This window comes from Haemaphysalis longicornis, unplaced genomic scaffold (assembly GCF_048455015.1).
Source record: "Haemaphysalis longicornis isolate Haplotype H1 unplaced genomic scaffold, Haemaphysalis longicornis Haplotype H1 scaffold_9, whole genome shotgun sequence".
In the NCBI taxonomy this organism is placed as follows: domain Eukaryota; kingdom Metazoa; phylum Arthropoda; class Arachnida; order Ixodida; family Ixodidae; genus Haemaphysalis; species Haemaphysalis longicornis.
Window position 1 is genome coordinate 110,526,494 of NW_027526460.1, and position 17,970 is coordinate 110,544,463.

A 17,970-nucleotide genomic window follows, 5' to 3' on the forward strand; every position below is an offset into this window, starting at 1 on the left:
GCGGCCAGCCACTGTTGCAGCCGTGAAGAAGTCCAGAAGCCGTAGGCAAAATGTAACTTGTTTACTTCATAGCGAGAGATGAGCCGAAGCCAAAGAACAATGCCCTGACGGGCGAGGTTACAGTACAGAACTCGAGCAGTGTGACAGCATTTATTCGCTGCTCAAACAGGAATGAATTATAGCGCTTGGGGGTGGTCGTATTTATACCCAAAGTGCTAACGGTCGAAACAAGCGTTCCCTCTAGATTGTGCACCCGACACGAATGGCACAGACACACACACAACACTCTTTCCAGAGTTCGTGAGCAGTCGGGGAGAAGCGGCGCACGCTGAGTCCGAGAGAGGGGAGAGAGGAGGTCTCTGCAGCGGACGCGGGGCTTCCGTGTTCTTGGGGCAGGTCTCTACGTGTTGCGTCGGCACGCCATCGATGGCTGATCGCGCCGATAGATAGGCGCCAGATATCCAGACTTGTCGGAGCTTGCTGCAAGCGTGAGTCACCGACAAAGGTGGCCTGCTTGAAAGGCGCACCTAGTGCAGGCTTCGCTGCACAGCCGTGAAGTATTGAAACAAAGCCCAGCGGCGGGCTCATTCGTAACAACCTGTTAAATACTCTATAGCAGCGACGGCGTGTCACCACTTCATAGCCGACGCTGGTACACGTGTCAAAAGATCGTTTCAGGCTTCTAGTTGCCGAATTCTCTAATAAGACGGGCGTCACCATGAAACGACGCGGCACAGGCATGCCAATGCATCTATTCGTCGGTTCGGGAGTCGCGCGGAGGGACAAGAAACTGAGAAAATCAGACGGAACGGCCTTAGGTGAGCACCTGCGGCATGGCGCAAAGGACCCGTCGCTTTGCTCCATGCTGTAGGTGGTCCCCTAAGCAGCCTAGCAACCGATTGACATTGGCCAGTCTTTTGGCCAATCAGTGCAATCACTTCATCGGTGAGTGCTAAAAGTAGGAACAGGGGGGATTAAAAGAAAGGCGAACAACGGAGCGCACACCTTCCGACGCATGCTGCACCATCTGGCTGCAAAGTCAGTAAATTGCGCGCATGCGCACTTCTTGGGCATCGTTTGAGAGTGTGGCCTACAATAATCGTAAATGCTTGATCAAGAAGCGACGCCGGTCGTTTACTAGATGCAGAGCATCTGATTCACTCGCCTTGTCCCTCCGGCGTCGTCGTCGTCGTTGTCGTCGGCGTTGTCCACCCCTCCCCCATTCTCCTCGCCGCGCCAGCTGCGCTCTCCGCCGCTCACCCCCTCTCCTCTCCGATAGCGAACACTCTCTCGCTAGGGGCATTGGATTGGATTCGATTAGATTCGGTTGGATTGGATTGGATTGGATTGGATTGGATTGGCTTGGCTTGGCTTGACTTGCATTGGATTGGATTAAAGTGGATTGTGTTGGATTGTGTTGCGTCATAGCCGCGGCAGGCGCGCCGGGGCCGGCGCATGTGCAGTACTCTCTCTTCCGCGGTTTCCTCTCCTTCGGGCGCGCTGCGCATATAACCGGTGTGTCGTTCTCCGGCGAAGCAACATCCACGCTTGGCTCAAACACCTAGAGTCCACGCCGCTTTACAAGTACGCCAACGTCGTCATCGACTGGGACAGGCTTACGCAGTCCCCTCAACGTTATGCGCGCTATAAAACGCGGTCCCTTCGCCGCTCCGCCTATGCGTCGCATCTACACAGGGGTTCCCGCGAGGGGAGGTGGGAGTTTTTTTTTGAGGCGTCTTTTCACGCTGCGTCGCCACTGAGCAGGATGATCGTTGAAGGGCACCGTAGCTGCAATCAGCCTGCTGCGTGCTTGGCTGCAGAATGTAGTAGATAACAGGATGCTCAGTGGCGACAGAGCATAACAAGACGCCTCAATATAAATGACAGGCATCGATCCTTTATCAAGCATTTATCCTAACAGTTGGCTAAACTCTAAAACGCGCTGAAAGAACTACGCATGCGCGCAATTTACTCACAGTGCAGCCAGACGGTGCGGCATGCGTCGGAGGCTGTGTGCTCCGTTGTTCGTATTTCTTTTAATCCCCTCTATACGGATTGGTTTTTCGATATTACACGACCCTGCAGAAACGACATACATTTTGCGCTTTCTTGGCTTAGCCACAATCGCACCTAGTATGATTAAAAATGATTTCGCCTTCTGCACTTCATAATGCCACAAAATTTATCACAATTATTCGCTGATAATGCTTATCGTCGAAGAAACTGTGGCCAAATGGTTACTATTCCGGCTTCAGATCCCGTGGTTCTTGGATCTGAACAACAGCACTGACTGGAGTGTTGTATTTTTCCAATATGTACTAGAAGACTGCACACACGTGTGCATTCTTCAAAAATGTGTTGGGTACTGGCAGAAAAAGCGTACATTGAAGAAACCGACTAGAGTCTACGTTAAAGAGGGCGCGAAATATTTCCACTCAGTTGCTGTAGTACACGAAACTTTGACTAATAAACCGGTGCTAGTATTTCAGTATTTCCTAAGGGGCGTACAATATGGTACCCCTTTCACGTACCTCTTTCATGTTCCATTGATGCGCAAGATAGTTTGAGCTCTTCAAAGCAAAAAAAAAAAAATAATAATAATAATGTGCACTAAAAGTTCTCACTAGCGAGAAATGAAGTTTCTGACGGGGCAGAAGTTAACTGGATTGGCGTCGCTCACAGCTTATTACAGCTGCCCTTTGCAATTGCTCATTACGAATTTTATTTATCACGAAAATTTCAGAATTGTATTAAAGGAAGGCGCTCTCTTACAAGTCTTCGTGCACGAAGTGTACAGATACCGTTATAATTATTTAATGAATTATAATAATTAATAAGTAATTGATTGGTTAATTAACATTTCTGCAGTCAATAATAAAAATTTCTGCTGGGATAGTTTGTTGCTGCTGGCCTAGATGATTGTGAAGGCATGCAGTCATTTGTCTACCAGTACTGTGGCCATGCACTTTTTGTTTAATTATTGCGGCAAGGGGATTTGCGGCACCTTTATGGTACTGATGCTTCTAAGAACAACACGGAGGGTGTGCAGGAACAGATGTAATCACACTCAGGTTTTGTTGTTATCATTCTGTTATCGAGAGAGAACGGAAAAATCAAAGGTTGCTTTCTCTTTTTGTTTATTGCTCTCTCACATATTTCGAACAGTTACATTGTGACCTTAACGCTTTCATACTTTACTTCCCTTCCAAAAGTAACCCTATCTCACTTAATTAATGACACCCCAAAATGTTTTCATTTGAATGAGCTGTCCCGGAATTGAGGACATGGTGGCTTTTTTACGCATTGTACTCAATTAACGGCAAGCACGCACGCACGCACGCACGCGGCCGCGCGCACGCACACACAGAAGCACGCACGCACGCACGCACAACAACAACGACGACAGCGAGGAACAACGACAGCGAACAACAGCACCTCCAGCAACAACAACGAGAAACAACAACAGCAACTACTACCACAGTAATGAAAAACAAGAGGGCAAAATGGCAGACGGGAAGGTAGCTCGGTCGTGCCCATATAGCAGCCTATATACAGTGAAGACAGAGGTAAACGGAGAAGAGTCTCATTCAACATAGAGGATTAGCTCTGAGACAGAAAAAAGTGCTGCTTCCACTGTAACCAAGTTTCTTACAATCATTTTTTTTTTTTCAGAAGTGATTTTTCAATGAACCTAAGATGTAAGAAAAGTTCTGCAATGCAATGTGCAGGTTAAGTGAAAATAGTGGTTTACATGTTCCGGAAAACAAAACAAAAAAAAAACATGTCTACTGGGGCGGTCGTCTGTCATCTTCGTCAATCATAAACACTCGAGTTTGCTTTCGCACATTTCTTGGTTCATGCCGCATGTCGGTCAAAATATCCCGTGTGAAACCTAAACCACCCACAAAACTAATCCTCACCACTTCACAAAGCGAGTCAAATGGAAGCCATTGACCCTCGAAACACCACCACCTCGTCCACGCAACACACAAACCACACAACACGGCACACCTGTCCACTAGGAACAACCAAAAACAGCGTGTTTCTTGACAGGAGACGCCTCGAAGAGCTGCCGCACGCGCACCTCAGCGTCCAGGCCAATGGCGAACACGCGAGACGCGACGTCATCGGCCAGCACGAGCGCTGATTGATCAACCCTCCGCGCACGGCGGGGAGAGGGCGCGCGCTATGAATGAGGGAACGGGGGGACCCCAACACCACCACCGCCGCCGCCGCTTCCACCACCACCGCCACCAGCAGTCTTCGTCGCGTTATTTTTCCTCAAGTAGCCAGCCAGGCAACAGCCGCCTGCCCGAGCGGTTTCGGCGCTGGCACGTTGTCGCCGCCGCGTTTCCTCCGCACCCGATCATTCGACGGGGCACCTCACCTGAAGGACTTGCTCCCCCGGACCATCGAGGACCTCTTGCAGTGCCCTCTCGGCCTCCTGCGCTGCTACGTCGTCCCGGCCGAGAAAAACAGCCCTTGTCACACGCACGTCGTCTACTAAGAGGTTGTTTCTTCCGGACAGCGCGTCGAAAAAAACCGGCCCCTTTCTGACTCCGACGGCCGCGATGAAACGAAAACTGACTCGTCGAGGTGACAGGTTACCTGTCTACCTGGAATTCGGGGAGCGGTGGCGTTGTGCCTGAAGTGTTCGGCGTTTAAGTTGACGAGTGTCCTCGGGCGTGTATGTGTGTGTTTGTGCGTTTGTTTGTGTGTGTCGGCAGAGCTTGTTGTGACACACGCCGCCTTGGCGTGTCCTGGGAATGACGCGACGACTTTTGGCCACACCATAACCGCGTGACAACGTGTGCTTCGTCGTCCGACTGTGTTGTGTGCGACGACTTGTCCTGACAGCGTGTGGACCTACGAGTTTTGAGTTGGATCTTTGACCCGCTGTCCCATCGTCCGTCGAAGATAGCGGACGAAACGGAATAGACCACCGTTCTCAGGCGATATACCTCATGTTTCGGGGTAAGTCAGAATTGAGATTGGCTCGCTATTCTATCAGCTACATACTAGTTGGCAGTAATTAGGCAGTAACTAGCTGAGTAATTAGAACGGCGAAACACTGTTTTCAGATAGAAATATAAGCAACTTAGTCTGACTTGGTTAGTTACGGCCGCACGCAAAAACGAAGGAAGAAAGAATACGAAGAAAGAGAAAAAGAAGACAGGAACATGCACGTCATCGCGAAATTAAGGCACCGAAACGAGTGAGTGATTAAGATTCTCGCAGAGCTGAACTGGACCTCCGCTTGTTCTGTGAAATTAGTGGCGTAGGTGTACTGGCACGAACGGCACATCATCTCTCTCTCTCTCTCTCTCTCTCTCTCTCTCTCTCTCTCTCTCTCTCTCTCTCTCTGATGTTCAGACGGGAAGGTTTCCGTGCCACATCCCAAGCATTCGCCTTCCAGTTGAACTAACAGGCTTATTCAGGGCTAAGTCTGTACAGTACTATCTTGGATACTCGTTATGATCGGTACACGGCGACAACTGATTACTGCGCTAGAAATGTAAAGCGATAAAAAAAAAATGACAACTGGGGTTACCTACTCACAATTTCGCTTAGACTTTACGATTACAAAATTTTCGGTACGTTGCTCGTGGAGGAATAGGAACACAACTCACGCATGTGTGTATATATATATATATATATATACTTTGGCACGAAATCAAACCACATTGGCATAAACACCACACACGGCGGTGGCCATGAGCCTGACAGGTTCCGAAGATGCATGCGAACTGTCGAACTCGTAAGGTCGCGCGCGCCGCCGATAGGCAGCGATATCTTATAGTTCCGGACCGCGCACGATTATTTATGAGACTGGATTTCCAGGATATGCGGCAGGGGTTCGGTGCGTCGTCGTGCAGTGTACGCGGAGATCGGGAGTGATCGAGAATGGGAGCACTCATCGGTTATAGAAACCGCCACGATATCGAACTGCGCCGCGTATACACGTAACATTTATCACCGGAGGTTCTACCCAAGGTCATTCGTTGTTGCTTTGAACGCAATGTGGGCGTAGAACGACCTCTTTTTTCTTATACCTCAGTGCTTCGATCTCTGCTCCACTGTGATCCAGATTTGCTGTTGTGTTCCGTTCGAACGTTTATTCAACAACCTTTTCATCAAGCGGCCTATATCTTTTAAGGTGTCGATAAAACGTCCTTAATCGTCTTACACGATTGCCCTCGTTTCTCCCCCCTGTCCCCACGAAAGAAAGAAAAACGAGTACGTGTACGGGTAACCTCAACCGGAAGAATTTACTCCGATGCTTCAGTCGTGGCGTATGGACAGAGCTATGCACAGAGAAGCGGCGTGCAGATTATATGTTGAGTAATAACCTGCTATCGTCCACAGGATAGGGTGTCGATAACAGTATCGAATAAAGTCAGAATGCTTCATAGGCTTACGTCTCTGCGACAATGGCACAATCTGAACTACGTAACAGCTAACATTTCGCTAGTAATGCTGACCTTGGTGTAGATTGACCACTACGTTTTGAGAGGAGGGTCTGTTGGACGTCTCAGTCATGCCGTGAACTATGAGATTCTTTCCCAACTCCTCGCTGTCCCTGTTTTTTTTTTTCTTTTGTCAACGAAGTCGCTTGTCCACTCGGTAACTTTCACAAAGAACGATTCGTAACCGATGTGTAACATTAAGCGCTAACGTAATTGGTATGACCGTAGTATAAGGATGAGTATGTAGCGCTTACTGTTTCGGGGTATCTAAAAGAAGGTACTTCAAAGTTTAGATGAACTTGTAAACGGGGAGAACACGGGGTGAGTTTCATTGCACATTGAAACAAAAATCAAATTGCCGGCTTTGATATAATCATGACGCCACCCTCTAGTTGGTGTCGCGATAAGTGAACTGTTCTCGAATAGACAGGGCTACGCCGACGGTTGGAAACGCTTCACCACCTACTGCATCTCAACGTACAAAGTACACAACAGTCACAACTCCTGCCTTCCTGTGACTTCGAATCGCCAATGAATAACTATACATAAACATTGATCGGGTTCATGTAGAATATACTGTTCCTTAAAGGTTTGGTCCCCATTTCTAGGACAACTAAAATGCGTTGAATCTGAATATCTTGCGTCCCAAGGTATTCCTATACACTGCCATTCATGTCCAATGAAAATCGAGTAAAGTTCAAGGCATGTTTCTACCAATTTGAGGGATACGCGTACCGTTGAAACACTCCGCAAGTGTTTGATTTTACATTCCAATATTCTTTTTACATGTAGCGCGTTTGCAACAGTCACGTTCATTTTGTGTATCATTTCATTTTCTTGTTTTTCGCTGCCTCTTACCTCTAGTCATTCTTTCTTGTTTTCTTGTAGCTTCAGGGCAGCCTGTCAGCGTTAACGCATACAGGCAGGGCTTTGTGTATGCACGGTTTTTTTTTGTGTGTCAGAAATCTGTTTCTTTTTCGAACACTGCGTACTGGCAACTGTAACAGAGTTGGCCTTCGTTTTCAGACAAAACAAACCCTCTCTGACAACGCCTTCTCAAATTGTTATTATAGTTGGCCGTAGTGTTCAGCCTTGTATAGCGCATTATAGCGCGTGATGTATGGCATTATTAGCGCCCCAGCGCCTCATTGGTAAAACATGTGCGAGCTTCTCTCGGAAACGGGTTCTCTGATTCGTGCGATAAATGGACGCGCGAACGCTTTTCGGCTTGATCCTTTACGTGGACGCTACTCGGAATGTAAACAAAACTGACCTCAAGGCTACGAAATCGTGAATTTCGCTTTCATTGCGAAATGTGTTGTCACAGAAGCTTGGTCTCACTTATCCGGTAGCGAGGAGTATAGAGAGGAACAATTGACATAATCATAGGGTGTGTAGGTTCGGGGTTATAAAATTTACCGGTCCTGAAGTGGAAGATAAGATGTGGAGCAGTGCGCATGCGGACGCTGTAACGCAGCACAAACATGCACTCGATTGGTCCTCAATATCCTCGCCGCTACATCGTTCGTTCAAATTACCCTAATTTCCCGCGTACATTAAATATACTATTGTTTTGTGGCGCGTTAGTTTTTACGTCATCATCATGGGATAATGGCTGTTAGTCACCACAATCAGAATAACTAACTAACTAAATAAATAAATAAATAAATAAATAAATAAATAAATAAATAAATAAATAAATAAATAAATAAATAAATAAATAAATACAAACGGCAGTAGCGATAGCCGTGAGCGTTGCAACTCTATGTGTGATTTTGCCTAGAGCACGCTTAGTTATGTTTATGTAAGGGGGTGTGATGTGTGGCCTTCGCTATGACAGGATCAATTACGAATGTGAGCGTATCAAAAGAGTGCGGTTTCTTTTTATGGGAGTTTATAAGTAATTATTTGCACAAAAGATAGTTGTTTGAAAATGTGGTTTCCCTAAAAAGAAATCGAGGGAGGCCCCTAAGCAGCTTTTACTATCTGTAAATGCGAAAGCATTGCTTGCCGCTGAAAGTGTCGCTGAGCTATCTCACTTGAATAAGTGATGTGGCGAAACGAGTTTGGTGCTAATGCGTTATGTTTCCGAATGTAATGTTGATGCATATGAGGGGGCGACAACGTTAGAACAGCGTGCCTTAGGCCAGATTCCACCATCTAGGGAACCACCCGTGAGGTGTCCCCCAGCCATGTGCGCACCGTCATGTTTTTGTATCTCAGGTTCAAACTACGCGCGCCTCTCGCCATCTAGTGAATTGCCCCTGAGGCAGCGCCCGTGTTTCCGCACGTCAGCTTCAAATTACGCGCCTTAGACCAGCTTCCGCCATTTAATGAACCGCCCGCGAGGCAGCTGCCAGCGTAGCGACATTACGCGTTAAGTCAGTGGGAATTTTCGTGCCGTGTACCAGTAATGTGTTTGTGATGACGACGGGGAATAAAAATTTGCAATTGTGTTAAAATGAGCGGTGTTAAAATGATAATGAACATTAAAGTGACAGCGGTATTATGTACCAGTGCCAATGTTTGAAAGTTGCTGCTTAATGCATGGCACTCTGCATTGTCCGGTTTTATTTGACAGCTGTAAAAGCTAGGGAGACGCTCCAGGGTGTCGCGGCGGCTGAAGTCCACGCCACGAACCTGTAACGGATGCTTCACTGCCTAAATTGTAGTAAAGAGGGAAAGCTTAACTTACGAAGTTGGACTTTACTTGGGAAGGACAGAAATGCGCCCAGCAGGTCACCATCCATCGGGGACTGAAACAGGGATACCCTTTGAGCCCAATACTGTTCATGCTTTACATGGCAGGGTTAGAAAAGAAATTGGAAGAAAGTCAAGCAGGGTTTAGCCTAACCCATATGCTGCAAGGCGAAGTGGTACAACATATTCCGGGAATGTTATACGCAGACGACATTGTTATTTTAGCTGATAACCAAACCGATATGCAGCGGCTAATAAATCTACCACTGACGTAGTGTCTATCCAGCAAGGCGAATTACCTAGAGTGAAGGAATGCAAATATTATGGAGTGTGGATAAACGAAGGGGATAACTATATACCTAAGAACTCACGAGGAGCAACTTAAGGTTAAGGGTAAGCGAAACGCAGCTATAATGAAGCATAGAGCTGTGTGGGGGTATAACAAATATAAAGTAGTAAGAGGAATGTGGAAAGGAGTAATGGTTCCAGGTCTCACGTTTGCGAATGCTGTACTCTGCTTAAAATCAGACGTTCTATCAGGCCTTGAAATAAACCAGAGAACGGTAGGACGTTTGGCCTTAGGTGCACATGGAAAAACAACTAACGAAGCAGTTCAGGGAGATATGGGCTGGGCGTCGTTTGAAGTTAGAGAAGATCAGAGTAAAATATGCTTTGAGATGAGGTTGAGGGCAATGGATCAACGAAGGTGGGCAGCTAAGGTTTTTAGGTACCTATACTTGGAAAGCGTGGACACGCAGTGGTTAAGAAAGACTAGAAGGCTAACGATGAAATACGGAAAGAACAGCGGAGAATCCAAAACAGCCAAGGGAACCAAAAAAGAGGCAAGGCAGATTGAAACGAATAAATGGAGGAAAAAAATGGAAGCTAAAACGTCGTCAGAGATGTACAGGGCTGAGAAATTGAACATCAGAAAGGAAAATTTCTACGATAATTCCCAGGGCAGTGCTTTGCTTTTTGAGGCTAGAGCATGTTGCCTGCGAACTAAGAGTTTTGTGGGGAAGTATTCACAAAATGATGGGGTATGCGTGGTCTGCGGAAAAGACACAGAAGCTATGCGGCACATAGTGTTAGAATGTGAGGGTATCTATCCTAATCTACATAAAGGGAATATTGGGCTTCCAGAAGCCCTAGGATTTAAGGGTATCAGAGAGGAAGTTAACTTCAAGGCTGTCGAGGGCACGAAAAGAATGCTGGTGGGCTAAAAGCAGAGAGGGGAATATTGCCTAGGACAGTTACCACCTGTAGCAGGGAAAAAAAGTATTTCGTGCTTAATAAGCTTGAGTGCCTGTCCTAAGCATCGCTAGTATTAAACCAAGAGTGTAAAACATGGTTATATTAGTCCTTTTTGGTAAGATGACATGTCGTCCCCCCGCTTCAAAAGGGAAACCAATAACAATCATCATTAATCATCATCATCATCATCAACTTGATGGGGCTGAATGCATGACAAGATCATGATGGGAATGCAACTTCGTGGAGGATGACTTTGTGGGGTTGAATACAAACCAAAAGCATGTTTATAAGATTATATAAGACTATTTCAAGTACAGAAAAACATCTCGGCGTTGTTCGCTAGAACCCTTCAGAGAGAGGTACTCCTCCGGTGTCCAAAAAATGGAACCCTGAGGCGTGATGTATGCTACTGTGTGCTGCATCGTATGCGCACTTCCTGTGGCACCAAAACGAAAAAATAACACACGTATACGAAATCAAATTTGCGAAATGATTAACTCAACCATTATCAAGCCCCTGAAAAACTTACGATTTGTGAGGCGCTCGCACCCGACTGTGGTGCGTAATTTTCCTCATTTAGATATATTCATGACAACAATTTGCTGCGTTCTCAGGAATTGTGGCAGAATGCTTTGCACGCATGGCAACCTGCCCTACTTTATGGAACGAATACTTTGACGCAATCTAAACAAACAGTTTAGTATTTTGGCTCGCACATCCCAAACAGAGGAAGAGTCAGGCCGGATGTGTTATCACGTATAAGTGGAGTTTTTGCAGCAAAATACATATATAGTTGTTCTGAGAAAACACGAATGGGCCATTCATATTTCACCGCCATAGTCTCACATAATGCGCATATTCAGGGTATATCGCGTATGCAAAACACCCGTAAGAAAGTTTTTAAAGACTCTGGTAAAGTTGTACCAGAGTAACTTTAACAAAATTCTATAATAACGAAAAATTTATATAAAAACCTAATAAAGAACAATAAAATACTGATTGTAGCAATACGGGCACCATGCATTTGTGCGACATAAACATAGGATTGAAATATTGTAAATGGGTAGCCCGGAATCGAAAAGCAACTGCATAAAAATGAATTATCGCAGAAGAGCAAACCTTGTCTATAAAATGACAACACAAGATTGATACAAATCTTCTGTGCTTGCAATTCAAATGGAGCAAGCACAGTTTTTGTTAAGCATAATTGTACTTCTGAGTTGGGCAACGTCTTCTATAGGGCAGGTTAAGCGAATTGGGTATATAGCTCACCGGCGTTGTACTTCGGAAACTGAATTTTTTTCGAACGCTCTTATCTCGGGGTTAGCAAGCCTGAAAAAAACGGCAAAGCGTGTTAAAAACAGTAATCGTGAGCAGGTCGTTAACTGTCGAGATTCAAGTCTCGAATACGTAGGCTATGTTTTGGGTTTTTCGGTCTTATTTACCTCCATTCATAACCCAGAAAAGCCCGTTCGAAAACACGGTTCCGCACGCAGCGCGCATGCGTGACCGCACTTCCGAACACACTTCCGAAGGATGCATGCCCTTCTTTCCACTTATATGCGGGAAAGATGGCATGCATCCCCCCGCCTACATGTTGGTGGTTGATATGGCGACCCACTGATAAGTTTGCAAGGATAAATTTATCTCGTTGCTGGCGTGTTTGACACGCACCGCATGTGCGATAATTTACAAAAAGTGCACACTCATAACTTTTTGGAACTTCCTATGGAACGCAGTTTTATTGCTTCTTACTTATATTATCCTGTCGGTTTCATACTTTGTTAAATATTCCCATTGCCTCTTAATTTATCATTGTATTAATGGAAACCTTCCCTTTTGGTTAATTAGCAGCGACCAATTTACTCGTCGTAACTCCATTTTGTTTTAATTAAACATAGGCTATTTATTACGGAAAGTAGCACCAAACTACGAAAAATTTTAAACTAACTTTTCAGCTATACGCTTTTAGAATACGTTGTTGCTCCCTATTACAACAACCCGCACCGCCTATGCATTTAAAATGATTTGCGGGCATTCTTATTCCAACCTCACTAACTTGACTTGCATGCATTATGTTGACTTTTGTTTCTTTATTCCGTGTATTGCTAACACGTTTATTGATTACGATGCTCTTTCCTACGTATACCGTAATTTGTCTTGCGTATATTATTTTGCGGTTTGTTTTATTATTCCATATTTTGTTACTTGATAGTTTTCTTGTCCTATGTAATTGTATATACGGCATGTGATATGTAAATATGTATTATATTTCCGCGTATAATCTCTGTTTCTGTTTGTTTAAGAACGACAGGAGGCCCTTCCGTCAGTCTCTGACACTAGAACCTCCTAAAATCTTGTACTGCAAACATTCTTGTCTAACACAAAAGGAAATAAATTCAATTGGATAAGCGTGAAATTGGTGAGATTTAGAAAACTTGCAATAAAATATGAGATGGCATGAAAACGCGTTGTAAACTGGTGCGACGCCATTACGTTATTTGTGCAACCACCCATTACAGGTAAGGCGACAGTTTAGGGCTCTTATACGAGGCTTAAACTTCCGCTAAATGGTCGTATAATGGGGTACGCGATTTTATCCGCACATCATCATCGTCATCATAATCGTCATCATCATCATCATCGTCGTCGTCGTCGTCATCATCGTCGTCATCATTCCGCCCCATATGAGAGCGGCACAATGCCGCCCCAGATGAGACTTCGTCGAAGTTACTTTCTAGTGCCGTTAAGCAGTACGCTGCGTGTGATTACCGCCAGGCCTCAGCCACTGCCAACAGCCGCTCTTTGCGCCTCCGACACTCCCGCTAATGTGCCGTGCTGCAAACTTTTCCGTTCATTCACGTATTAACCCGAAATGGCCCTGGCAGTGAAGGCTCAGTGTTTAGCCCTTTGCAATAAGTTGCACTTTCAGCCGTAAGTAACTGACAGCATTCGTTCATCCATGTTAAACACTTAGTCTTTCCCAAACCCGATCAAAAGTACGCCCGCAACCTCCATGTGGTGCACAAGTGTGTTTCAGTGCTCACGAAAATTTCCCTCTACCGCTCGATTTCTTTCCTCACACTATTGCTTTACTGTTTTTTTGGATTTCGCTCTAGTCACCAGTGGCGTTCTAGTGTGCCCGTTATTGGGAAAGCACTAACTGGTACATTCTAGAAAAAACCTCGTCGGAGTCCGCGGCGTCTGTGGCAGCGAAACATCTCCTAAACCCACGTGACTGCGAATTAAAACACAAAAAAACAGCACTGCTAAGCAACGCCTGGGCATGCGCCGAACCACTTAAAAAAGTGGAGGCTGAAGTGTTCTCTCTAATCGCCGAAGTGATTCAAATAAGGTTGGCCGTATAAAAAAAGGTTGAAGCGTAGTAAATGTTGAAGACAAAGTCTCAGTTCGATTTTACCTCATTTTAGATGTGAAAAACCGCGAAATTTAAGAGCTATCGCGATTTTGCTCTCTGGTGTAGAATCTCTCAAGGGAGATCGGAAACTAAGCTTCTGGAAGTTTCACTTATTTATATAAAGCATCCAATTATTACAATTTTGCTACAATTTTTGATGCTACAATTTTCCTATTAAATTTCTCTGTGTTTGCCTACGTTTTCCGAGCGACACAATTCACAACATGCCATAGCTGCTTGCCAATTTCTCAAAATGTCAGTTCAGCCCGAATAAAATCCAAAATTAATCCGAATTTAAAAGTAGCCTTCCACCTATTACGGTTCGCGATATGCAATGCCACTTCAACGGTTTTATGCTCGTCAAATTTCACAATTTTCAGCATTGTATTCTATAAAAGCGGAGGGCCCTGTTCAGGATACCGCTCCGGTCATCCTTTGCATTTTAATTCTTTTATTTGGATCGTAAAATTAAGCACAAATTAAGCGAAGCAAATGGGAATTGGCGGGTCACGTCATGCGCATGAGGGACACCACGTGGACCATTCGTTTAACGTTGTGACTGTCAATAGACCCTAAATGCAATGGGGGACGGCCAAGGATTCGATCGAGGGGTGAGCTACGAAAATGTGGGGGCGAAGGATGGACTAAGCTAGCACTCGATAGGCGTGACTGGAGATCTTTGTGAGTGACCTTCGTCCTGCATGGGACCAAACCAGGATGATGATTATGATGATTACGATGACGATGACGACGATTATGATGATGATGATGATGATGATGATGATGATGATGGTGATGATTGGTATCCTATGAATTTATTCCGACCCGTTGGTAGGCTGCCGGGAGCTTCTGCTCAGCGTTTCGATCTATTTGCGAAAAAAAAAATGATAGTTGACTCTTAAGCCGGGTCTGAATCGAAGTTTGTTGCTCGCCCACTTTGCCTTAACGTCCTAAATTCACATTTTCTTCCTTGAACAAGTTCTATGCATTGAATTAACGAGGCAACAGGACACCTTAGAGATTCGGCGGGTGCTCGTGTTGACCTGCCTGTCGTCGATATATTATCCAGTACAGTCCTAGTTAACTTCAGTTTGATGTATTATGCTTGTTATTTCATAGGGGGCTTCCTGTACAACGAAAAAAGAATGAGAAAATCATTGAAAACGCTGTTCATGGGGAGGGGGAGAGGTCTTATTACAGAATAAATAGTTATTGAAGGCGTTCGCGACCTTAGGAGGCTGTTTATAGTCAATGCCATTAAGCTCGACTGTTTATTTGATGGTTTTCAGAATTTATGCGTAAAATGAAATCAAAAGCTTCTAATTTTTCTCGCATATTATATTAGGATCGGCTTCGTTAATTTTCTGCTCATAATACCTTCGTTTGGACAGTTTCCACTGATAAGTAGGAGTATTACGCTTTTTTTTGGGTGTCGAGCTAGTAAGGTAGTAATAAAAGAGTTTCTTCTTTGTCTTTCTACGCATACGATCCTTCTTGTAGTTTACCTGGGATTGTAAGGAAACGGTAAAGTAGTTTTTGTATTTTTCCTTAAGTGTATGTCGATGTTACGTAATGAATAATTTAGACAGAAAGAATGAAAAAAGCTTTCACTATATTATTATCTATGCAATACTGGGCCACTAAAAACTAGCAAAACATGTCAAAAATGCATCTTCGTCTAAAGTGCACGTAATAGGACAAAAAAAAAAAAACTGCGCGCAAACTAACGAGGGCAGGAACCCATGAGGATAACACAAGCACATTTGTGTTGTCCTCATGTGTTCCTCTCCTTGTTGATTTGCGTGAAGTTTGTGTTTTGAGATGCATCATTACTAACTCGCCCAACTTTCAGCCTTTTTATAATAGAACTAAGCTCACCATTGTCGCGAAGCCTGATTAAAGCACAGAAATATTAAGAAAATACCCGGCGATGTCAATGTTTTTAAGATGCCTGCCTCAGGTAGTGTGAAAATATTCAAGACAGCGTGGTCAATGTGGGAACTGCCAGCATGAGTGTTGTGGCAAGTGGGAATTTTAATAAGACACAAAGACCGAAATCCAAGAAAAATGCTGAAGTAGTTTAGGCATATAGGGCACGTTCTACTAAGCAGGTTAACTATCAGATATGTAACCTATGATGATACACACTTTAGTTGTCCCGAGATGCGGCACTCAGACATTGCAGAATCTCTGAGCGAAATTGATCAACTTGACGTATACGAGAGTGATGTTTACATCCAACTATTAGGCTTCTTTTATCGTCGGTTAAAAGGAGATGCTCAGATTCAATCCAAACAGATTCCCAGTTCGTTGCGCAGTAGCGTATATCGTGTCCTCGTTTTTAAGTGAAGTTAATAGACACATATATGACTGCGCCACCATGATTGCTAGACCGTCTATTATCGTATCCAGATTTATATTAAGAGAAGCAATACATATCCGCATCTTAATTTGTTATCCAAGTCTCACTCAGGCATACAACCAAACAGAAACTGTTAGATGATACAAGGTTGAAATTATTATCAAAACATTTGAGGACGCTTGTTACTTTGAAGGTAATAATGAAACTGTCGTCACCTGATATAAGCGAATTCAATTGAGCTCGTAAAGCAAGCGATAGAGTATTAAGCATGGTGTTAGTGGTTACGGTTTCAAAAGAGGAAGTAGATTAGTTCGTCATGTAACTTTCCCCTTTATTGGGTCAAATTCACGAAGAAGACCAATAACGGTCCGGTTATTTCCCTTTCACCTCTTCCTGCTGCACACCTCTCGGTCGACCTCTTCCTCTTACTGTTACAAGTCATAGTTAGTAGGTTCACTTTTTTTCGGATGCCAGCTAATTTACTGTCGGTCGTTTTCCTGGGCTTAATTTGGCTGTTGTCAGTGCAAAAGAAAAACCAGTTGCTTTACTGTTCTGTGATTGTGCTTTAGAGAGCAAGGTATTGTTAGCGGGCGTCATTGTCACAGGCAGGAGCATCGACAATTACTTCGTTTCGAGTGACCTTGTCCGTATACCCTGTTTGCTGACGAACTCCGGTGTTTCTATCTGCAGGAAAAACAAGCGATGACGTTTCTTTGTGTGTGTTTCGATTTTGGTAGAAACCCGACGAACAATGACGAGAACAGCGGGCGAGACAGGGCAATCAATCTTGTCGCCAATCTTTTCCACGATGAAGATACAGCTTTCACACCTTGAGAACGAGGAATTCCCCTGATCTCGACGCTGTTAACCTATAGAGCACTGTTCTCGTTCAGACACCCTGTTGGAAAGAGTACGTTTTCTTGCCTTTCTTTTAAGATCTTGTCATCCGCCTTGAGGGAAGCTTAACATTTTGTTCATGCGGTCTTCGCGTGACTCCACCTCGTCACCTTTCTTTTTTACTGTAAACAATGTCGACGTTCTCCTTTCTGAAGTGCACCAGCAGCTTCCAAAGAATTGAACCTGTTCATGGTTGGTATTCAGCGTTGAGTCCTATGTCTAATTATGCCTTCTTTTCGCACACTTTTTTTTAGCGCATTTTTTTTCTTTGCTATCAAAAGTATCAAGCCCACATCTATTTTCTATTAGAACACTGCCTACTGCCAGTTATGTATTGATGTCTTGCCTGAAATATGCCTAATGTTTTCTTGTTGATAAGTATGCAATGTGGTACCAGACTTAGTGGTTTGAAAAAATCTTGCCTATAAAAGCTTTTCGTTTCAGAATTATTCTATCGGCTGAATCGAGGAACAGATAGAAAGTCCAAAATTTTCGGTTGAAGTAGCCCAGAATAGACTATCGTCTTTAAGATTAACCTGCAATGACAGGAAGGGGTATGAGCGAACTGGTTGCTGCCCCGTCGCTGCTGCCAGTGAAGTGGCCCTGCGTTGCTGTCTTGTTATATGTCATGTTCGGTTCGACGAAGCCGTCGACGGCGTGTGGTCACACAGGAAAAAAAAACAAAAAAAACATGCAACCCCAGTTCAACGACGATGGTTGAACGCGGAGCTTCCTCGTGAAATATCCCTTGGTTGTCATCTGAGTTTGAACTTTGACTATCAGACGGTTCGGACTTTGACTCGCTGAGCTTTGACTTTGACTCGCATGCATTTTGGTCTTTTGATCGTAGTGGCTTTGACGTTGACCCTTCG

At 44.6% G+C, this 17,970-nt stretch overlaps 1 protein-coding gene across 3 annotated transcripts in view; it reads left to right on the forward strand.

Annotated features, from left to right (window-relative positions):
- LOC144152971 (protein Wnt-5b-like) overlaps positions 1–17,970 on the forward strand; it is a 571,698-nt gene that overhangs the window by 463,997 nt on the left and 89,731 nt on the right. The window contains exon 1 of one of the 3 annotated variants that reach the window (XM_077684574.1): positions 3,773–4,974. The exons of the other annotated variants lie outside the window; for them this stretch is intronic. Coding sequence (XP_077540700.1) covers positions 4,965–4,974 — 10 coding nt within the window. The 5' untranslated portion in view covers positions 3,773–4,964. Of the gene's footprint in view, positions 1–3,772; positions 4,975–17,970 lie in introns of those variants that run through there. 3 annotated transcript variants of the gene reach the window in all.